The sequence below is a fragment of the Apodemus sylvaticus genome, chromosome 5 (genome assembly GCF_947179515.1).
Source record: "Apodemus sylvaticus chromosome 5, mApoSyl1.1, whole genome shotgun sequence".
In the NCBI taxonomy this organism is placed as follows: domain Eukaryota; kingdom Metazoa; phylum Chordata; class Mammalia; order Rodentia; family Muridae; genus Apodemus; species Apodemus sylvaticus.
In genome coordinates this window covers 153,482,975-153,506,463 of record NC_067476.1, presented here as the reverse complement: position 1 = coordinate 153,506,463, position 23,489 = coordinate 153,482,975, and the positions used below count along the sequence as shown (strand labels likewise).

The 23,489-nt window shown below is 48.7% G+C and overlaps 1 protein-coding gene across 1 annotated transcript in view; it reads right to left on the bottom strand.

Moving 5' to 3' along the window:
* Ptpn1 (protein tyrosine phosphatase non-receptor type 1) overlaps window positions 1–20,497 on the bottom strand; it is a 49,619-nt gene extending 29,122 nt beyond the window's left edge. Inside the window, exon 1 of the mRNA XM_052184364.1 lies at window positions 20,295–20,497. Within this exon, the coding sequence (XP_052040324.1) occupies window positions 20,295–20,357 (63 nt within the window). The 5' untranslated portion in view covers window positions 20,358–20,497. The remainder of the gene's footprint in view (window positions 1–20,294) is intronic.
* Window positions 20,498–23,489: the final 2,992 nt, after the last annotated feature.

Here is a 23,489-nt window from a genome sequence, read left to right as displayed (position 1 = left end):
CTTAGGAACAATGTATATTTCCAGGAAACCAATCCACTGCCAGCCTCAGCCGCCCTTGTCTTGGTGCAGTACTCCCAGGCAGGCCTCTTCAGAAGTAAGTCATCAAACTTTCCCTTCTGGGTAGACAAAGTCCTCTGCCTCCCAAGTGCTGGAATGAAAGGTCTGTGCCACACCATCCAGCTAATGTATTCTTTTTAAAGTATGGCTTCAACCCTTTGATTTGGTGTCCTCGTCTGTTGACAGTGAAGCAGCAGATGTCAAATGTCAAATGCCTGTATGAAGTAGCATCTCGACCTATTAGAGTAGCCCACAGATACCTTGGCCAACTGGGATACATGCCATTTGTGGGTGCAGGAAGGGGGAATGAACACTGAAGTGACAAATCAAATTGTCACAGGCTGCCTGTCAGCCCTTGTCCCAAAGTCCTAACTTTCCAAACCCAATGAAGCTTACATGGAGCCATCCGACACTGACAGCTGCTGCCCAGAGACCTATCCAGTCAGCCCTGGCTGCACTCTGGCACAGGCTGCTCTCGAGCACTGGTAGGTAGTGCGGGCCTGTGTAGGTTCATGGTCTCATGATGAGTCTGTCTGAGAAGCTGCAGGTAAGAGCTGCCCTCTGTGCAACATGATCCCCGGGATGAGGATGATACCGAGCCCATGCATGTCTGCCATGAGTCACCTGGGTTCCACAGCCCTCATGGCAGGCAGCATTGCTCATGAGAACCCTGCAAAGCACTTAAAACTGTTCCAGGCTCTAAAGACCACACGTTTCAGAAATAGACGATTCTGTAGACCAGAGGCAAACACCCAATGGGCTCTAACTTGGAAATCCAGACTCCCTAGCTGCCTGTCACTGCTCTCCAAATCTCATGACTCTAGTCAAATGATAATTCTGGGGGCTCAAACTTACTCTGAGCCCCAAAAATCACCCTGTACTATTGAATCCCTCAGCATCAAACTGACGAAAGAAAGAAAGAAAGAAAGAAAGAAAGAAAGAAAGAAAGAAAGAAAGAAAGAAAGGAAGGAAGGAAGGAAGGAAGGAAGGAAGGAAGGAAGGAAGGAAGAAAGAAAGAAAGAAAGAAAGAAAGAAAGAAAGAAAGAAAGAAAGAAAGAAAGAAAGAAAAAAGAAAAGAAAAGAAAAGAAAAGAAAAGATTGCCTCCAGTGGAAAGGGGAAGGCAGACATAAGCCTCCAGGCGAACTCCAATGCTACTTATTCATAAAAACCATTGCCAAGTGAAGCCATAGGGTAGTAACAGACCCCTCAGGTAAACTGCAGGGTTACAGCTGCATGCAGGGTGTGTATATAACTCCCTATGGGAAAACACAACCAGAATGCCAAGCAATTTCCAAGCTCCTGAGGTGTGGCACAGACATGGAGAACTGTCTGTACTGTCATGCATGGTTACCATCCTGAGCCTGAGCCAGCTAAGGAAAGTCCATCTCAACACTGTTCTGTGAAGTGACCCAGGCACAACTGAAGGTACTATGCAGTGAGAAACAGCACAGAGCCTCACAAGCCAGGGGTCCTGGGACACTGAGACCTGGACAGCTTCTATGAAAGTTTCAGTTTAGAACTGAGTACACAAGAATATTTAAAAACAAGCGTTTCTGAAGGTTACTATCGTCCATTTTTCAGTGTTTACTCCCCTCTGTGGCTACAAGCTCACGCTTGCTTTTGCCATCTTCTTCAATGGATACTGGCAGGTACAGAAAGCTCCTAAACACAGAGGCAGGTAGTAGCCATGATAGACCAGAATACCTGCAGCCTGTGCAGCATCACGAGGTATCAGGGAGATGCTGAGTTACCAAGAGCTGGGTTACCAAGTCCATGGCCACATTACACACTTGTTTTCTTATGGAGAAACAGCCCTAAAATCCCCCCACCTCTGCAACTGCTAGTGGCCACAGCAGCGGCATAGGCACAGCTATGTAGGGCTGCACAGCCCAACCCTACGCACTGGAAACCCTACCAGCTTCCATGCCAGCCCTGTGACCACTCCGTTCTCATATCTTCTACCTCTAACCTTTAGTCTGTATCCTAAGAAAGGTGGCCCATGCTTCAAAGCTCTATTTTTACACAGCTCTAGGTGTCTATAGGCTTGGCCTTGCTGGCTGGGCATATCAGCAGCCTGGGCACAGTGTCTGTCCCCTTCAAACTGGAAAGAATGGAGACTTGAGGCTCCAGAGTAGCAGCACTGCACAGAAGAGGTTGCTGGGAGGCAGACACCTCCTCCTGGGCCACAAGCCTGCTCTGTGTACTCTGATGACAGCAGATCTTCTCTGTCTCGTGCTGTCACGCACCAGAGGAGTTCTGCTCATCCCACAGAAGACCACAAATGCCTTTGCTCTAAACTCAATCACCTTCACACAGGAGTGAGTTCCCTTGTGTTAAATGCACTGGGGCTCAAGCTCCCCAGGTAACTTTCTACACAGGAGCAGCAGGCTGGCAGGGCCAGGATAGAGGATCAGGCTGGCAGGGCCAGGATAGACAGGCAGACTCCCTGGGTAGACTAGGGCTTTCTTTCTTCTCCTTTCAAATCACACCACTCATTTCACAAGCTCCAAGGGAAAGGAGTGTCCAAAACACCAACCCCTGAATGGTTTTTAGGGCTGGACCAGGATAACATTTCAAGAAGAGGGTGAAGGTATCAATACAGATAAACACCTCACTTGCCCAGAATTTTTGCTGGGCACTTTCTGGCATGATCAGAATCTTAGGAAATACCAAACAAATGAAAAACGCAGAGGTAACGTGGTCAGAATGACCTAACTGCTGAGAATACACGACTCCCTTCTCCCCAGCCACAGAATCATACGCTAAGGAAGCTGCTTCCTGCAGTCTGATGGCCTGACTCAGCCCCTCCACTTCCTGTCAGCTCAGCCTGGCTCCCACCGCTGCCCTCTCTCTCTGGCAGTGCCCTATAACAAAGGAGATTGGCAGGTCGTGTATATGTGTGTGTGTGTGGGGGGAGCAACAAGGAGGAACTCAGTCCTATCATGCGTCAACATGGCCTGGACAGGCCCTCTGAGATGAAGTGTAGCTTCATGCAAGGTTCTGAGAGAGTCACCAGCAGGCGTTACACACTTCTCCCTCAGAAAGGGTTTCTAGGCTTGGTAAGGAATTAGCTAATATGCACATGAGAGAGAAAACACAGAACACAGGAATAGTGCACTCCCCAACACCAAACAAACAGACAGGTGACAATGGTCCAGAACAGAACAGAACAGGGCATGGTGGTGTACGCTTTAATTCTAGCGCTTGGAGGTAGAGGCAGGAGGAAATCTGAGTGTGAGACCAGCTTCATCTGCATAGCTAGTTCCAGAACAGCCAAGGCTACATAAAAAGACCTTGTCCCAACCAAGCAAACAAACCACAAAAGGAAAGCAAGCAAGCAAAAGGACAGGTCAAGCACATTAATGCTGCTCCACTCAAGATGTAAGGTAAAGGATCCACGGACGGATTGAAGAGAAAGCCAGCCAGCAATGGGGAGCTGCATGTCAGACATTCTGTCAGCAGCTTGGGAACATGAAGCCCAGAGTCCCTGTGCCAAGGAGTAACTGGAAGGGGAACAATGGGCACAGTGCCAACTGGCTGTGGAAATAATTACCCTGCAGCTACAGGACTCGGGAAGCTGAGGCAGGAAGGTCTACAGTACACGTGAGACTGAAGACAGTCTGAGTTATGTTACACAGAAAGACTGTTTCAAATGAAATGAAATGAAATAAAATAAAATAATATAAAATAAAATGATGGCTGACCAGGGTCTTGGGGAGAATGGAACAGCTGGAAAAGCCAGACGAGGGAGGCAGACAAGCAAGGATCATGGAAGAGGGAGCTGGGGGCAGAGGAGCTGCAGTCTGGGCTTAGAGGATGTCAAAGGCTGAGGCAGGTGAAGCAGGATCGGTGGGACACGAAGTTGCCAGGGGACTGGGCCAGTCTGACACGGTCCAGGTGGTGCAGCAGTCTTTGGGAGGGAGACATGACTGGCCATGAGCCAGGTAAAGTGAAGGAGCAGAGAATGATATGCTTAAAATAACACGCAGCCTGGAGCTAAAGTCCTCTGCACAGCAATGTAAGAGAGCCCCAAACCACACAAGGGGCGAGTGCACACACCTGCACCTCCCCAACCTCAAGGGGTTCCCCTCTTCTGGCAGAGCAGAACAAGGAACTAGTTGTGAGGCAGCGTGCACTGCGCAAGCTCATCTCCACAGCTCTCTGACAAGTGCTTGGTGCCAGCGTTTGGCCACAGACAGTTGTGTCTCAACAACCAGGTCCACAGGCTTAGGACGAGACAGGGCTCCACCACTGTGCTCCCATGTGTACCCTAAGATACATACTTGGACATACAAAGGACAGCACAGAAAACCAGACGGGACAGTACTACCCAAGTCACTCATCAGCCATGAAGAGCAACCAGGTACTGCCTGTTCGACACTGTCATCCACCCATAGGGAAAAGCCTTCTCTCAGGGGTCTTCAAGCCATTCTGAGAATGCATCTTGGTGTGTAACCCATACTGCCCTCAAATTCACAATCCTCCTGTCTCAGCCTCCCAAATGCTGTGACTACAGCTGTGTGTTATCATGCTCAAGAATTATTTAAAAAAAAAAAAAAACTACTTGTGCTGGCCAAGGATGTGGCTCAGTGGTGGTGCACTGGCCTGGCATGGAAAAGCCAGGCTCCATTCCCAGCACGCAGCATGCTGTGCTGGGCTTGTGCTTGTGGCTTCTGCTGCACATGAGCTTCCTAACCAGAACTAAAAGAAGAGAAGGGCTGAGGACACAAGTCAGTGGTAGAGCACTACCTAGGGCGTGAAGCTGTGGGCTCATCACACCCCAAAGGTAAACAGCCAATGTTTTCACAAGGATGGTGTCTGCAGATAATTAGTTTGGATTGTTTCTATGTGATCAGAAGTTTGATGAATGTAATTGGAAAAACAGGCAGTAAGCAGTTCCCTATCCACAGCTACATGAGACAATTTTTGTTTTTAAATGTACTTAACCAGGGTTGAGAGATGACTCAGTGGTTAAGAGCACTGACTACTCTTCTGAAGATCCTGAGTTCAAATCCCAGCAACCACATGGTGGCTCACAACCATCCGTAATGAGACCTGACGCCCTCTTCTGGAATGTCTAAAGACAGCTACAGTATACTTACATATAATAAATAAGTAAATCTGTAAAAAGTAATAAAACAAATTACTTACCACTTTAATTACCACAAAAGTCTCACAAGTTCTAATCCTATATATGAAGGGTTAAATGCCTAAAACTAAAGTCTGTGATTCTGCCACTTAAAGTAAGATAACTGGCAGCCATGGAGGTGGCTTGTACTTAAATCCTAGCACTGAAATGGCTGAGGCAGGAAGATCAGGACCTGCCCACCTTAGAAGACACAATGGACTCTGTGTCCAAACCACAGAAGTTGGGCATTGGTGAGAATGCTTAGCACATCAAGGCACTCTGCCTTCACGCCTGACAACCTGAATCTGATCCCAGGCTCCACATGATAGAAAAAAAAAAACCCAACTCCTGCAAACTGTTCTCTGACGTACAGACATAGACACATATACACAAACACACAAAAGTCGAGGAGGGCTAGGGATATAGCTCAGGGCTAGAGTGCTTGCCTAGCATGTAGAACACTATAATAATAATAATAATAATAATAATAATAATAATAATAATAGAGATGATTATCACTGGCTTTTTGTTTATTTTCTTTTCTTTAAGATTTATTTATTGTTATACCAATACTGTAGCTGTCTTCAGACACCCCAGAAGAGGGTATCAGATCTCATTATAGATGGTTGTGAGCTACCAGGTGGGTGCTGGGATTTGAACTCAGAACCTTCAGAAGATCAGCCAGTGCTCTCAACTGCTGAGCCATCTCTCCAGCCCTTGTTTTATTTTTTGAGACAGGGTTTCTCTGTGTAGCCTCGGCTGTCCTGAAACTGTAGACCAGGCTGGCCTTGAACTCAGACATCTACCTGTCTCTGCCTCCTAAGTGCTGGGATCAAAGTCACGCACCGCCTCCACTGCCTGGTCATCACTGATCTTAAATCTTCTTCCAAGGTACTCGACTTGAACGTCACGCAAAGAAAACCATCTGGATAACAAGAACTACTAATAAACAGACCATATGATATGAGAAACTAGCCAACATCATTAAAAATATCCCTTACAATTCACGAATAAATAATGCCTTTATTTTAGGTACCTGCTGCAGATCAGGCACTGGTCAAACATCTTGAACTTATTCTTAGTAAGACAGCTAGTGTCTAAAGAATCTGTTTACTTATTTCTTTAGAACAGGAACTTACATATTCCAGGGTGGCCTCAAATTCAGTGTGTAATCAAGGCTCCTCCTATTTCTGCCTCCCAGGGCTGGAACCCTAGCATGTGCCACCACGCTTGGTCTATGCAGTGATGGGGATCAAACCCAGGGCTTCATGCATGCTGGGCTAGCTACATCCTTAAGCCCTATTCCTTTGTTTTGTTTTTAAAGATGTATTTATTTTATGTATACTATAGCTGTCTTTAGACACATCAGAAGAGGGCATCAGATCTCATTACAGATGGTTGTGAGCCACCTTGCGGCTGCTGGGAATTGAACTCAGGACCTCTAGAAGAGCAGTCAGTGCTCTTAACTGCTGAGCCATCTCTCTAGACATGGGCCCTGTTTCTTTGTTTTGTTTTGGTTTTTTTTTTTTTATTTGGTTTTTTTCGAGACAGGGTTTCTTTGTATAGCCCTGGCTGTCCTGGAACTCACTCTGTAGACCAGGCTGGCCTTGAGCTTAGAAATCCACCTGCCTCTGCCTCCCAGAGTGCTGGAATTACAGGCATGCGCCACCACCGCCCAGCCTAGGCCCTGTTTCTTAATGGGCATCTGTACTTTACTCTCCACAGGAGAAGCTACTTTATCCCAGTGAACACTGGCGTTCCTGTCTATATAATATACACTGTCTACCATATTTAAATGCTACAGCCCCCATGTCACCCTGACAGAGGTAACAGATAAAAAGACAAGGGAAATGTGCCTGCCTGGACACACATGGGGAGAGACAGACAGACAGACAGACGTTATCATCCACTTGGTTCCCTGTGGGAGGAAAGCTCCTATCACTGTGACCTGGGACTGACTGTCACCTGAACTACAAGCTCCTAAGGGCAGGGAACTCCTTGATCCCCTCTGCCTGGCACAGAGGCTGGGGCCCAGTGGCTACTGGGCACCTGACAGATGCCTACTAGCGGGGGTTTAGGTCTAGGAAAGGAGCAGTAAGAGTCCTGGTCCTGGGCTGTGACCACACACGCCATCTGCCCAGTGTAGGGAGTGCTCCAGTGCTGACTGGTTGTGGCCTTCAGGGACTTGGCTTTGTGGGGGACGTTACAAAGTTCAGAACAAAGAGCCCAACTGTTTCAGTGTGAAAAACAGCCAAAAACTATGGCTCTGTTTTTCCTTGCAGTGCACACACATCTCTATGAGTTACAGGTGCTCCAGAGAAAGCTCGTCCCATAACTCCCTAAAGGGACTGTTGTTGCCTTTAACACTCTCCTTCTAAGTCCTCCCGGGCGCTCTGACTTCATCCCTTGACAGAGGGGACAGACTGGAGAACCATTAAGCTTACTCTCACACACTGGCCACATAGCACCCATCCTAACCACTCCACAGAGTGAGGCATTAAAACAGTGTCGGCCGTTCCTCAGTACAAGCACACTTGGGCAGATTTTTCTTTTCATCATTCCCATGGGGCCCATTGGATTTAACAGTCAGCCTGGTCATCAAATATGGTTCCAGGAAGTCAAGCATGAACACAGGACTAGAATCCCAGCACTGGGGAGACCAATGGAAGACATGAGGCCAGTCTGGGTTACACAAGGAGACTATAAAGCACACCACATGCACACAAAAAAGGTTCTTGGAAATAGCTGAACACAGAACAAAAATATAATCACATTCAGTTGCCTGTGGTGGAAAAATGGTGTCGGCGACTTCCAACTTCCTTTAAGGCACAAAGGACTAAGACTGAGGAAAGCAGGCCTGCCTGGGTCGTCCCACTCTGTACTTTTCAGTCAGGAGATCTCGCTTAGGCGACCAGCCTTCACCCCTCTGCTGATTGTTAGTGATATCACACCAACCATATTCTAAACCAAACACCATTTCAACCCCACCACTAACACCAAACTTGGAAAAAGCCCAGCCTGCTATGTCCCAAGGTTCAGCAATACACAGCACCTAGGACAGCATCAGTCCGTGGGACTGAGGCAAGGAATGAATGCAGACATGTCCATCCAAAGAAGCAGTGACCCTTGGCTCCAGGACCAAGGCCAAGACAGTTCTCACAGCAGGACCCAGGTTCTAAGCTGTGTGGTGCTTCCTCCCAGTTCATCATCAGTCTTACCAAAACACAGAGCACAAAGACAAAGCAAATGACTGTGGGGGGTCAATTTGTGATGTGTAGGAGGTTACAAAGCCAGGCAAAGGTCAGCTCTATAATCCAATTTCCCTGATGACCCAGGGAGGCTGTGCACCTGTAAGCTCAGGCAGTGGCCACACCAGCAGTAGCTGGGAAGATGGACTGGAGTCACTGGGGAGCTGGTAAAGAACACTGCCGCTGTATGACCCAATTGTCTTCTGCAAACACTCCCTATTAGACACCTACCATTGGGGTACCACCCAGAACACCCCAGGGGTGTGAAGGTACTTCATAGACTTGAACTCAACCCTAACTCAAGACAGGGCCACTATGCTGAATAAGCAGAGTGTGGCAGACCAAAGCTGGGGTCTGATGGCAAAACCCAACAGTACCCTCTTTAGACAAGACTCTCAAAAGCAATTTCATTTACCATGTGACACTTAGTAAATTATAATACAGCTGATTTACAACCTCAAAGGACATGTTCTATTTCTAAGGATGAACAGAGGTTCTTAAAGTTTTAACCAGGGTATTACAAAATTTAAAGCTTGTGTCCCTTTTGTAGCTGAGCAGGATCCTGACACAGCCACAATGAGGCCCAACACAGACACACAGCTGCCTTCCTTCCTTCTATTTTCCTAGCAATGCCAGACTCTTCTAGCTCTCCAGCGGCTGAGGAGCAAGGGCATCAGATGCAGGTTGTCTGTCAGGCCACAGACTGGACCCTACACAACTTGTTAACGACCCATGAGCAGCCAGCTAGGATGACTCTGAGCCTGGTATCTTCCACCCTTGGGAAGCGCCTACACAGGGCAGATGGTGAAGGGCAGCCATGCAGCCTGAGACTAAAGCTTTGACATGCAGAGTCCTGCTAAGAGTCACCAGAAGCAAAAATGAACGGTGCCCATATGTGGGCAGCTAAGGCGGGCTTCTCAGCAGCCAGCAAAGGCTGTGTGTGGTACACTGCACACTGACCGTGGCACCCTCGCCGAGAGCTCACACTTCAGACAAAGCAGAGTTACTTGCAGGGACAGCAGAGTGTCACTAAGCAAAGGAGTGAGTGTGGAAACAATCTCCCAGACTCCTACCTGGGAGGCTCTGGCCACTACCTCAGAGTACTGAGAAGGCTGTCCTGAAATGGAGCCAAGGGTAGAACACAGGCAGTGCCCTACATTCAAAACGCGCTTTCTAGAAATTAAGCCTAAATGGTGAAGGACATAAAATGAGCTGTGAACAGAAGGCTAAAATTAGCACAGACCGCGAAGACATTCATCATTTCCTTTATGATCAGTCTACAACTAACACCAGTGTAAAGGGCATCTGTAAAAGTTGGAAGGGAAGCTCAGCTCTGCCCCTCCCTCCTCTGCCCAGAAGGGCCCCAGCCCAGACACTGAATGGACGGACACTGCTAGAGGGTAGCGATTGGCTAACGTGAGGGAGCCAAAGGCAGCCATTAGGGCACCATTTGCCCTGTAAATAAACAGCGTGTTCCACACAGTTCTTCAGCGGTTAGAGAACCGCCACCCCCTCACACTGAAGACAGGAAGTTGTGGAAGATGGCCCACACCCATCTCCAGCTGCATGGCAACAGAAGCTGGGAAATGCCACACTCCCTTACCTCCTGAGGCCTCTCGACTAAAGCCGGCACCTTTACCTGTCAAAGGCTACAGCTTCCAGCATCATCTCTGGGAAGACCAGGGTAATGCCACCTGGGGAGGAGCAAGTATCAAAGGAGGCCAGGCTGAAGAACAGCCCTTCAGGAAAAGCACTGAGTGCTTGTCAACCTTTGGCTTCTCACAGCGATTCCCTCTGCAGTGTAACTGCTTTTAATTAATTTTGTGATGGGTTTACTTTAGGGTGAGGAGAGATGGTTCAAGCTTACAAAGGATGGAACAAGAAAACAGACTGCCATCTGCTCCTGGCCAGTTTCAATGCTGTCACTCAAACTGGCAGAGCATTCTCACTAGCAGGGAGAAGAGCAAGAGAGGCATAGGTGGACAGTTCCCTATGCTGTGAACAGAAGGTAACAAACTGCCGTGGCACAGACACTTGTAGGATTCACCCAAGAGAAACACAGGAAGACCCAGAGCAGGCCTGACCTGGCAGCCAGCCTTGTACACTGCACTTCTCAGGTCAGAACACTCAGTTCTGAAGGAGCGTGAGTAGCGGTAGCTGGCCTGTGGACCAGTCTGCACTCTCCAGAGCTGCTTTACTATGCTTCTTCTGTAGAGACTGACCCTGTGGTAGAGCACTCACTATCTAATCAGGCAGTAGGCGTCCACTAAGGAAGTGCTTGCTCACGTGCAGTAAAGTCCATGCTGTCCCTGAAACTCTCGAGTGGCTTATCTCTGCGCACTCTACAGACCCACGGGCACTGTTGTCTTGTCAGGGACACCCTGGTACAGATGGCAATCTAGAAAGGCACATGATTGGGACATAGAACCCTCTGAAACCCAACTTCAAGAGACAATGGATTCTCAAGTTGAGAAGAATTGTGAACCTGCTGGTACTCGGATGAGGCTAAACCACCTACTCTAACTAGGGCTGCCACAGGGATGTGGCTTCATGTGACTGAACATAGATAGCTTCCTCTTCAGTGGCCTACGCCTCCACCCCACCTACAAGGTGGCAGGAAGTCAGGTACAGAGTACAATCCCAGCAGGGGTCTCACTCAATCAGAGTGGAAACACAAAAGGCAGAACAACAACCCAAGTAATCACTACACAAGAAAATGCCCTCCTCACAGAGACATCAGGAACACTTGAGCACCTGCTACTCTCCTAGAAGACTGCAGTACAGTGTCCAGACCCAAGGGCAGCTCACTCCTATCTGAAACACAGGCAGCAGGGAATCCTATTCTCCCTTCTGGCCTATATCTGAGCCTGCACATACATATGTCTACCTGTATCCGGACACCCAGACAGAACATAGACATACACACACACCTTAAAAAAAAAGCAGCAGTCACCATTGGCTGTTCTCTCCCAGGTCCCCTTAAGTGCAAAGTCAGCCACACACATTTAGCTCAGGGAGGGTTTCTTTTGCTCTTACTGGATAGCAGAGCAGCACACAATCCATGTGGGAGGAACAGACCCCAACAAAGCTCCTTGAGGGTGGTGTTAACTGTCGTGCACTTAGGGCAGTCTGTCTATTTTTCAATGGGATGAGGTTGGCTCAGAAATTACTCTATGTGAGACACCCTTAGTTAGATGTCACTTGGGACAGTCACGGACATGTGCCTTCCTGTAGGCATCTCTGCAGCAGCTCATGTCTTTTGAGCGGCCAGTCTGCTCAAAATGAACAGCGAGCTAGTGGCTGAAACTATCATTTTTAAGTAAGCTTCCTCCTTGGGAAGAGGTGTGCTGGGCAGTGAGATAGCCTGGTAGGTAAGGACACCTGCTGCCAAAGCTGGTGACCCAAGGTCCATCCCCAGGACCTACAAGGTAGAAGGAGAGAACCAACTTATTCAGAGTGTCCTCTAACTTGATATGTGGGCGAACACACAACACAACAAACAAGCATTACACTTTTTTGAAAGGAAATGGTGTGACCATAAGATCCAATGAAAAAGAAAAAAAGCACAGGACAACTACTTCTAGACAGAGATGTGGCAAGGAGCTTCTCTCTGATCAGCCAACGCATCTTCAGAATGTGACTCTGGGAACCCAGTTCATCCTCTCTGCAAGCAGTGCCATGCAGCCACAAAAGCCACAGACACAGCCCAGGCTTCTCCCTGTACAGAAAAGCAGCTCTGGGCGGAGAGAGGAGTTGAGGACATGAGACAGACCATTTGGTCCCCAAGGCCCCTTCTCTGGTGGCTCAGTAGGTGTTCCTGGCCTGGCCTTGCAGGTGGATGAAAGAACACGAATGTGTAGTTTTCCCAGAGAACACCTAGAGCCACTGCTTAGCCGGCAAGCTCATGCTGACTCCTGGCGCATGCCGCAGTGCTCAGGTCTTAAAGCATTCGCTAGCTAGTCGAGTGTTGGCATCCAGGAAGCTCCAGTCACAGACTAAACAGCTTCCAAAGCACTTGGATGTGAACCACCACACACAAGACTGAGCAGCCCTCACTCACAAGAGTGGCCTGTCTGCAGTGTCTGCAGTGTGACCTGTGCCAAAGCAGTAGGAGTGTTAGACTCAGGCTTAGATGCTGGCTATTGAATGGGAAAGGCATCCTGTGAGATATGGTCCTGTTGCCAGTTTCAGACATTCTGAATCTACAGACTGTCAGAAAAGGCTTGGGATAGGTCAAGCATGGTGGGATATGATGAAGTCTCAGGAATTCGGAGACTGAAGCAGGAGGATTGTGAGCTTATAGCAGACTGAGCACAACAGTGAAAACCTGTGTCAAAAAGTTAACGGGACTTGGGGGTGCGGGGTAGCTCAGTAGCTGGCAGAATGCTTGCCTAGAGGGCCAGCGATTCATCCCACCCCTACCCCCCACCCCCCACCCTCGCACCCTCCCAACTACATAAACCCAGCACAGCGGCTCACACTTACAATAAAGTGTTGTGGACTCAAGGATAAAGATTCAAGGTCATCCTTGATACTCAACCAGCCTGGGATGCCCATGACCCTGCCTGAAAAGAAAAGCTGCTGAGAAGGGAGGGCTGTGAGTGGAGGACTCTGCAGCCAACGGCTGTCCAGCGGTGGGGACTTAGGGACTTTTCTGAGGCTGGCAGATGTAGAAGCTCTCATCTTATTCAAATGAAGCTGAGAGCAGATGTGGGTTCCTTCTAAAATTACAACATAAGGGCAGCTCCCCCAACCCAATGAATCCCGCTTTTGTGAACTCTCAAGAGTAAGTTCCTCTGTTTTTACAGGAAAACCACCCAAGCACTACTGTCTCGAGGAGGGTGCCTAACTGTGGTAAGCTACTCACTTTCCCATGTCACTCACTCCAGGAAGCCCTCTTAGTAAGAACCTTGAATGTCCCTTGAGGAAAAAAAAAAATCACCCAACTCTTTAAGCTGCTAGCCACACTGGTAGACCTACCAATTTTGAGCCTAACCATATGACCTGGGCAGACCCCTGTAGTTTACAAGGGTTACTTCAAGAACATTAAGAACTTTTATTACTGGAGGTGAACTAAATAGTCAGCTCAGGATCATTTTACAAGAGGACGAAGAGAAAGGGGAGTGAAGAAGTGAGGCTGAAAGATGAGAGCCATGAGCTCTGGCTGAGACTGTGACACACTGCCAGACACTAAGAGCAGCGGAAGAGCAGAAGGTTCCGCTCCTCTCGACACTGACGCGGTCTAGCTGACGGCTAAACAATGCTTGCCTTGACTAACTAGAGCTGGAGAAATACAGGCTTGTTAACTTGTATTTCAGATAAGGTTGTTGACTGACAGAGAACCATATCTTATTTCCCAAAATTAAACAGGTCAAGAGTGGCTAGAGTAGAGGAGCTCACTAGGCTTGGAGAGAAAGCTGTGGCGCTACTACACTGTCTACTGAGAGTCACACAGAGGGAACCCTGTCACACCCCAGGCTTCTGTGAGGTAGGCAGATACAGCAAGGCTTACAGCACTCTCTGCAGGTTCTCTGAGAAGCCACATAAGGGCAATTCCGACTGACTTCTTTGGCCCACGGCTCAAATACAGGGCCTCCCATGAACGCAGGAACCCTACTGGCCCTCTGTGCAAATCTTCCTGACCTTGTCATTAGCTTGGTACAGGGGACCACAGCCACTATCTCTTTAGGCAGCCATGTCCACGCACACTTGTGAAAATACTTACTTTGTGCCAGGTGGGTGCCATAGTCAGTGATCACAGGGCATGTGGGCTCTGGGATGGACCAAGATATAAAGTGGCAGTTCTAACAAGCATGGGGCGGTGGTGGCACACACTTTTAATCCCAGCACTTGGGAGGCAGAGGCAGGTGGATTTCTGAGTTCCAGGCCAGCCTGGTCTACAGAGTGAGTTCCAGGACAGTCAAGGCTACACAGAGAAACCCTGTTTCGAAAACCAAACAAACAAACAAAAAACAAAACTAACAAGCATAGGGCAACATCAGGCAACACACTAGACCCAGGACGCAGTTCCCCGAAAGGAGGCACACATTTGAGCTGCAAGGTGTAAGCTGGATGGGCATGCTAGATAAGTGATCCACAGTGCTGGAAGAAACCCTTCTGGGCACTACAGGGGAACGAAGGAGTCTGGATGCCACTGGGGCTAGATCTTGGGGTTTATTTGTTTGTGGAAAAAAACAATGAGACAAAAAATATTGGGCTGGAGAGATGGCTCAGCGGTTAAGAGCACTGACTGTTCTTCTGAAGGTCCTGAGTTCAAATTCCAGCATCCACATGGTGGCTCACAACCATCTGTAATGAGATCTAATGTTCTCTTCTGGAGTGTCTGAAGACAGCTACAGTGTACTTACATATAATAATAAATAAATCTTTAAAAAAAAAATTAAGCTGGGCAGTGGTGGTGCATGCCTTTAATCCCAGTACTTGGGAGGCAAAGGCAGACAGATTTCTGAGTTCAAGGCCAGCCTGGTCTACAGAGTGAGTTCCAGGATAGCCAGGGCTACACAGAGAAACCCTGTCTGGGGTGGGAGTTGGGGGAGTAGTCAAACAGACCTGAAAACTTCAGAGCTATTGTTAAAATAAGCTGGGGTGGTGGTAGCATACACCTTTAATCCCAACACTTGGGAAGTAGAAACAGCCAGGGCTACACAGAGAAACCTTGTCTTAAAGACAAAAAGCATATTAGCAATAAACTGAAAGGTCTAAGGGTGTGGGGTGGTGGTGGTGGGGAATCTGACCAACCAGATTAGGAAGTAACTAGCAAGAGCTGGGAAGACAGCTCAGTGGGTAAAGGGCGTGTTATGCAAGTGTGAGGACCCCTAGACCCAACGGAAAGCTGGACACAGAGGCCTATCTATAATCCGGTGCCGCTGTATGACATGGGAGACAGGAGAATCCCTCAACACTCATGAGCCAGACACCCTGGCCTAAGCAGCAGTGACACAGACATCCTGTTATGAACAAGATGAGAGAGATGGAAGACCAACACCCAGTGCACAGGTGCACATGCACACACAGACTGGACACACAAGTACACACACAGGTGCACATGCACACACAGAGACTGGACACACAATAACATAAAGGCAAGCAGCTTGGTATCTCTGCAGTATCAACAAGTAAGCCAGGCTTGGTGAGCACTTGGACCACTGAGGTGTGTGACAGAGTGACCTAGCAATGAAAGGAAGGGGAGGGACTCTCAGAACTAGGCAAAGCCAAGCACTTCTGCCTACACAAAACCCACTCAGGGCACTGCAGGTGCAGATGCCATCCTAGAAGCAATGACTCACATACGATTCCAGGTTTCTAAGGTGCCCAGCCTTCGTGCCAGTATTAGGTGCTGCTGGGAAAGAGTTAGCATCAACACTGAAGGGAAGAGGGAAGAGATGCACATACACATACACTCAGGGAGGCTTCAAAGCACTTATGAACACCAGCCCAATGTGGAAGACACTGCCAAAAGAATTCTGAAGGAAGAGACTGGGAAAGGGACAGTGGGGGGGGGGGGGGCGGCGCTCAGGTCAGTAAGGAATGAAGGAACACCAGACTGGGCCACACAGAAAGATGCATCACAAAACAAAATAACAAAAAACAGCAAGCAAGCAAAAACACAGAAAACCACAAGGGCCAAGGAGGTGGCCAGTGGTACAGGGGGGCTTGCCCAGGCCCTGGGTACCATCCCAGTATCATCAAAAGAGAAAGACAAAGAGGAAAAAGCAATCGTTTCAGTAGATTATCATCCAAAAGGCCTCTACAGGGAACTTTTCATTCATTTCAATCCCAATATACCAGCAATTAATTCCATTACTCAGTAAATACCAGGTCCTGGGGTCCTGGGGTTCCTATTAAAATGCAAAAGTAGCAGACAGGACAGAAGTCCAGCAGAGGGATCTGGTAGCCTAAAACCAGAAAATCATTTGCTTTTCCGTTTTCCCACTACCCCAAGCTGCTGGATTGGTTGAATGGATCCTGCTTACTCCCAGAAAGTCCAGCTACTGTAAATACTGGGGACAGCAGACAAGGGCTGCAGCTCTGTTGGCTCTCCCTGTTAATTTCCTACCAGCCCAGACAATTTCAAAGGCTTTCACACCTCCTCAAAGCTCCCATCAGAAGCCTAAATTTAGTTTATGCAAACCAGGGCAAGCAAGAACATTTAAATCTCAAGGGTCACTCAAGACAAGAACTTCCCTATCTCCATGTTATATACTGCCACCCCCACCCATCAAAATGAGTCATGGTGTCTTGATCTCTTCTGCACAAAGTATAGTTTTCCTGGCTTTGAAGCAATGGTGTCTAAATACTCTTGAGAACATCTCTTGGAGAGTAACAGTATCAACTTTCTATACCAGTAAGGAATTTTAGGGCACTACTTATACCACAGGACTTTAACCCAATCAGGCACTGGGTTTTAGTTCAGAATGAAGGCAGCTATAACACATCAGCTAGAAAAGCCACCGACAGCGGAGCTGTCTTGCCTTCAAGTCAGGAGCTACTGGGGTGGGAGATGCCCATTATCTGAAACAAATCACTCACTGAAAAGTGGCAGAATCAAAGAACTGAACAATAAGAAAAAGAGCAAAGCCTGACCAGCAAGCACCCCTTCCACTACTGAAGGAGGACAGTGTCCCTAGTTACTCCTCCATCTGGTCAAGCATGTTCTCTCCCTGGGCTAGCTAAGCCAGTCTCTTTTCTGACCAGTTCTCTACATGCTCCTTCAGTTTTACCATTCCTTTGCAAATGCTAGAAGAGAGAAAACTATTCTTACACCCATTTCCATATGCAAACAAATCCTACAGCCTCTACAAACCTATAACATCAGCCACCTGTTAACAGTAAAGATTAAAAAGCACCCAGGCAGCTGGGCTGTGGTGGTGCACGCCTTTAATCCCAGCACTTGGGAGGCAGAGGCAGGTGGATTTCTGAGTTTGAGGCCAGCCTGGTCTACAGAGTGAGTTCCAGGACAGACAGGGCTACACAGAGAAACCCTGTCTCGAGAAACCAAAAAACCAAAAAAGAAAGAAAAGAACAGAACAGAACAGAAAAGAAAAGAAAAGAAAAGGAAAAGAAAAGAAAGAAGAAAAGCACCCAGGCTTCCTCCCAGAGGCTGTGCTGCCTGCCCGGAGGTGTTTTCTTCCACTACCACCTTCCCTAGCACTTAAATGTCTGCTTCACTTTTTGGTCTTTGCCCATTTGTTTCGGAGTGTGTAGACCTTCTTAGTCTGAGTAGGAAATAAATTAGAATAAGGAACTGATTCTGCCTTTGCTGCAGAGCTGTACACAAAGCCGCACACTCTGAACTATGACAGCTCAAACAGGACTTTGATCATGCTGCCCACTAGCACACATTATCAAACACTTATTAAAAAAAAAACTTATTTTCCACCAATTGTAAGCATATTTCTTTGAGCTGAAAAAACACCCATAAAACAAAACAAAAAAAAATGAAGAAAAGGCTTGGATAAATTAGCCTTTATTTTAGAAAAATAGATTTAGATCGATTCACTCAAGGTCATTCAAATGCTAGTTTTAAAAAGTGGCACCATTGAAGCTGGCATGGTGGCACACATCTTTGAGCCCAGCACTCTGGAAGCAGAGGTAGGCAGATTTCTGAGTTCAAGGCCAACCTGGTCTGCAAATCAAGTTCTAGGACGGCTAGGGCTGTTACATAGAGAAACCCTGTCTTGAGCAAAAAGCAAAGATAAAATAAAACAACACTAAAATGCTCACAAAAGGCTACTTTTAAAATGTAAAATAAGGAAGCACTTCTATAACCATCTCTGAAACTACAAATATGCAGGGTGGCACACTCCTTTAATCCCTGTACTCCAGAAGCAAAAGCAGTCTGATCTCCATGAGTTCAAAGCCAGCCTGGTCTACAGAGCAAGTTCCAGGACTGCCAAGACTACACAGAGAAACCCTATCTCCAAAATAAATAAATAAATAAATAAATAAATAAATAATAAAAGGAAGAAAGAGAAAACATAAAATATTCACACTAGGAAAGCCCAAGGGTACAAGCCCCAGTGAGCAGGCTGTATAGACCCTGGCATCTTACTTAACTTGTACTTAACTTGTGGGGCTTACTAACAACTTACCACTGTGTGGGGTGAAAGTGTAGAGGAGAAATTGGAGAAGAATGAGGAAAACAGATTTCAAAGCCAGCCCACTCTGCGCCAACAACATTCTTAACACAACTTTAACAAGGCTTAGATGTCCGGGCAGGCCACTCTGACCTAAAAGCGTAAAAAACCACATTCTACCATAACTTATTTATGATGCAAATTTGTTACCAAATCAGTCTGTTTCAGTATTAAAGATTCAACTGTCTCCACTTGGGATGGTCTGTTTAGCCAACAACCTCCACACATCAGAGTGGCTTCCATGACAATCTTCATGTGCTGTTGCTACACTGGGAGCCCCTTGCATTTAATCTGATATAGAAATCTGCCCACGGATCTGACTCCTTAGTGGAACATGTCCAGCCAATTCAGAAATTAGACATGCAATACAAATGTCACTATTGATCGCTCTACTTACACAGAGTACACTAGCTATAAATATCAGCCCCCCCCCCCTAAAGATGACGCACACCAAGGCCCAAGTAAAAAGAACCCTGTCAAGGAATCTGGATACCAAGGCCACCCCCAAAAAGGTTCTGTCAGTCTAGAACACCAAACAACAGCCTGAGGCTTTCTACTTTCCTAAATGAAGCTCAAAATAGATTTCAATCTCCAGCTGATGGGTCTCACCCGCTGTCTTTTAACCTATAAGCTGAAAGCAGAATAAACTGCCTGCTCTCTTCACACAAGGAACAGGATCTATTTTGCACATGCTTATTTCAGATGCCTGGCGAGTGTGGTTTTGGTTAATCCTCACAACCCCCGCACTGACATTTAATCTGAAGACTTATTTTCTTTAGAGGACATAAAGACATCTTTTGCGTTTTCAATTCACTGTTTCATACATTGGGGGGGGGGAGACCCCACTTTCATAATACTTTATGAACCTCGAGAACTCCCTCAAGTGGACCGGATCTCAAAAAGCAGACACCATCTCTGCCCACGATCAAAGGATAAAAGACAAGGAAAGAGGCCATTTGGAGAGGGTCAGGCAGCTACAGGAATGGGTTCTGTGAGTCGCCTAACCTCATGGCTTGCCACTCCGTGGTCTATTCAAAGAGCAAGTCTCCTTCCCTGCCGTGTCCCTAGCAGCCCTGCAGTGATCCCCCTCGACAAGGCAGCAGACCCTGTGCTTTGTCACCCTGTGTGTACACTCTCCACCAGAACAGATCTTTCTCTTCTCAACACTTGTCACCAGCTGCAACGATCAGGATTTGAATGTCTGTGTGGCTATAGCCTTTCTGGGGGTACGGTAGGTGTACGGCGGCGATCAGCACACACCACCTCCAGCGCCTAGCCCCGAGGAGACCCTCCAGCTCACGTCTAACGAATGAATGGACAGGAAGGAGTAAGGGGCTGTCACCCTGGGGCCGCCAGGACCGCACACCGAGGCCTGAGGAAGTGAAATGTGAGGGGGCGGGGGTGTCGGCGAGCCCACCCTCCTCCCCAGGAGACAAAGGAAGAGGGCCTGAGGTGGTCCGGTCCGGACAAGGAAGCGGCAGGGGTGTGGACCAGTGGGGACAAAGGGTAGCAGGGCCATGTTGGGGTCGGGTTGGGGGGGCGCAGAGATGACACGGACCGCGGAGAGATATAGGCGAGTGGGGGTGTCGCAGGGGCCGCGAGCCGCAAGCGGGGTCTAGGGCGGCGACGACGCGCGACAGGAGTCCCCAGAGCCGGGAGGGTCGGGGAGACGGCGCGGCCTAGGGGCCCCCCCGGCTCCGCACCTGGTAAATAGCCGCCCAGTTCCCAGCCTTGTCGATCTGCTCGAATTCCTTCTCCATTTCCATGGCGGGACGGGTCGGCTGCCCGAGTTCCCTCGGCCGTCCGCCGCGCTAGGCCGCGTCGCTCCGCGTCCCGAGGCCCGTCGCCCGCCACCACCTCAGCCCCAACCTCCCCAGCAGCGGCTTCTGCATGTCAAGCCGGCAGCCGGAAGTACGCACCCCCGCCTCACCGCGAGCTCCGCCCTCTGTCCGGAAGGACCAGTCAGAGAGCGAAGAGGCTGGCCGGCACTTCCGCGGGGGCGGGGCGGGGGCGGGGCATAATGGAAGAGGCCCGAGCCGGAGGAGACGGCCAGCTGCGCGCGCCGCGTGCCGCTTCCCAGGTTCCGCGTTCGGGCGGGAGCGCGCCCGGTGCCCAAGCGACCCCCCCCCCCGCGGCGCGCCCCTGGCGCGTGGACCGAGGCGGGGCTGGGAGAGTGTCTTGAGTTCGAGCCTCAAGCCGGCCCGTTGAGTTAAGCGGCGAGGGCGTGGCCTCGAGCTGGGCGGTTGAGTGGGAGCGGAGTTTCCTGTCCCGATCTTTCTGTTTTTCTGTTTTTCTTTTTTTCTTTTTTCTTTTTGTCTTGTTTTGCGAGACAGAGTTACTCTGCGTAGCCCTGGATGCCCTCAAACTCGCTCTCTAGACCAAGACCAGCCTCGAAGTCATAAATCGGGCTGCCCCCCCCCCCCCCCCCCCCCCCCGAGTTCTGGGATTAAAGGTGTGTGCCATCACTTCTGGCTCCGTTCTTTATTTTTAACTCAGGGTCACGCTATTCCAGGCTGGCCTCCCACTTGCTGTCGGGCCAAGGATAACCTCTTATTTGCTGTCAGGCGAAGGATGATCCTCCTGCCTCCACCTCCCACGTATTGGAATCACAGACGTGCTTTGTGGGGGATAAACCAGAACTCCATGCGTGCTAGGACGCACTCGGGCCACATCCCAGCGAGCAGAGTGTTTGTTTTAGACAGTGAATCACTCTGTAGCCGGAGCTGGCCTGGAATTCACCACATAGCCCAGGCCACCCTCCAGCTCGGTCGGGATCTGCCTACCTCAATCTCCAGAGTCTTGGATGAGTACTAACACCCTGCTTTCCTGAAACTTGGGAAAGTCCATGAGATTTTTACCCAGGCAGTATGAACCGATGGGACATGTGGTGCTAGTTTTCTGTCTTTCTGCAGTATCAAGAAAATTCTGACCAGATGTGGTGGCACTTGCCTTTAAACTCTCCAGGAAGAGGCAACGGGTCTCTGAGTTCCAGACCAGCCTAGTCTTAATGTAGTGAGTTCTGGGACAGCCAGTTACACAGTGAGACCTGTCTCAAAACCAAAAACAACCAAAAGGGAAAAATCGTCCTTGGGGCTTGATGGTGACTCATAACCATACTAACTCCACTTCCAGGCCCTCTTCTGACCTTCAAGGGCACAGGGTATACATGTGATACCAGTCTACTGTACATGCATGCATACAAAAACGTCCTATAAATAAATCTAAAACCAGGGTGAGCCTTGAATGTTGCTTCTGTTGCATGGGCTCCTTGAGGTATATGTGGAGGATGGAATCACCTTCCCTGGGGAAATGTAACTGGACCGTGGATTGTAAACATCCATTCTGGGCTCAACACGGGATAGAAAGGGAGACTTAGGCAGGATCCATGTCCTGTGTCCAGTGCCAGCTCCTGACATAATAGAGTGACTTCCAGCTTGGTCTTGGGGTGCTGTAGTAGGCAAAGGGCCCGTGTTCATTTATTCCCCACAACGCCCCACCCCCAGAGGCATTTTGATTCCCATCTTAAGGTTAACAAGAGCGCATAGACAAAGCCCTTGCCCAAGGCAACATTGCCATACAGGGCTAGCAACTAAACACATCTGTAATCCTAGCACTTGAGAAGCTGAGGCAGGAGGATCATGGCAAATTCGAGGCCAGCCTTGTCTACACGGTAAGTTCCTGATACAGAGTGGAAGCCTGTCTCAAAAAGCCACAAACAAAGCAGTCTTGCAAATGGGAAGCGGGGCCGGGCTCCAGCCTGACTGTGGGAGGATTTCTTGCATAGGAGCCAGGCAGCTGGGGGCGATAGACTTGGGTGGCTCCTAAAACCCAAGACGAAGCCTGGGGTGGATTCCTGTTAAAGCTGAGCATCTTGGTTTTCTCCACCATGAAAGAAAGATAAGACTGCCTACCTCACAGAGGGGCTTACTGTATCGAGAGGCTAGGTCACTTTTCAGTAGCAGCAAACTACCCATTAACATCAATTATATCTGCACCACAGGACATGTTTATTTACTTATTATTTATTTATTTATTTATTTATCTGGTGTTTTTGAGACAGGGTTTCTCTGTGTAGCTCCGGCTGTCCTGGAACTCTGTAGACCAGGCTGGCCTCAAACTCAGAAATCTGCCTGCCTCTGTCTCCCAAGTGCTGGGATTAAAGGTGTGTGCCACCACCACCGCCTGGCTCACAGGACACATTTTGAGGTCTGAGGAAAACTGAGGACAAATTGACTAGAATCGATTTTCTCCTTCCATTGTGTGAGACCCATGGACTCAAACTCAAGTTTTTAGACATGGCAGCAAGCAGCCTTATCCAGGGAGCCCTCTAACCTGTCCATTAATTCTTGCTGAATAAAGACAGCTGGTTTACCTGGGCAGTGGTGGCGCACACCTTTAATCCCAGCACTTGGGAGGCAGAGGCAGGTGGATTTCTGAGTTTGAGGACAGCCAGGATTACAGAGAAACCCTGTCTCGAAAAACCAAAAAAAAAAAAAAAAAAAAAAAAAAAAAAAAAAAAAAAAGACAGCTGGTCTGATAAGCAACATCCTTACAAGAGTACTCCACTCTTGTAAGAAAATTAAAGTACTGGTGAAAATGTGGGGACCCCACATTTGGAGGTTGTGTAATTGATGTAGTTGCCTATGTAAGGACTCTGGGCAGGTGGGGTCCCAGAATACCAAGCTAAGTGCCCACCCTGAGCTCAAATGTTACTCAGGCTCGCCTGGCGTGCCTCCCCTCCCCCATGACTGGATCCTCTCATGTCTTTTTCTTTCTTGTCATGCTCAGCGTGGAGCTCAGGGCCCCCACAACCCTGCTTGGTAGCCACTCTAACCCTGAGCTTCATACCCTGGCCCCTCTTTTTATTTTTTCTTTGACACAGTTTCACTAAAGTGCCT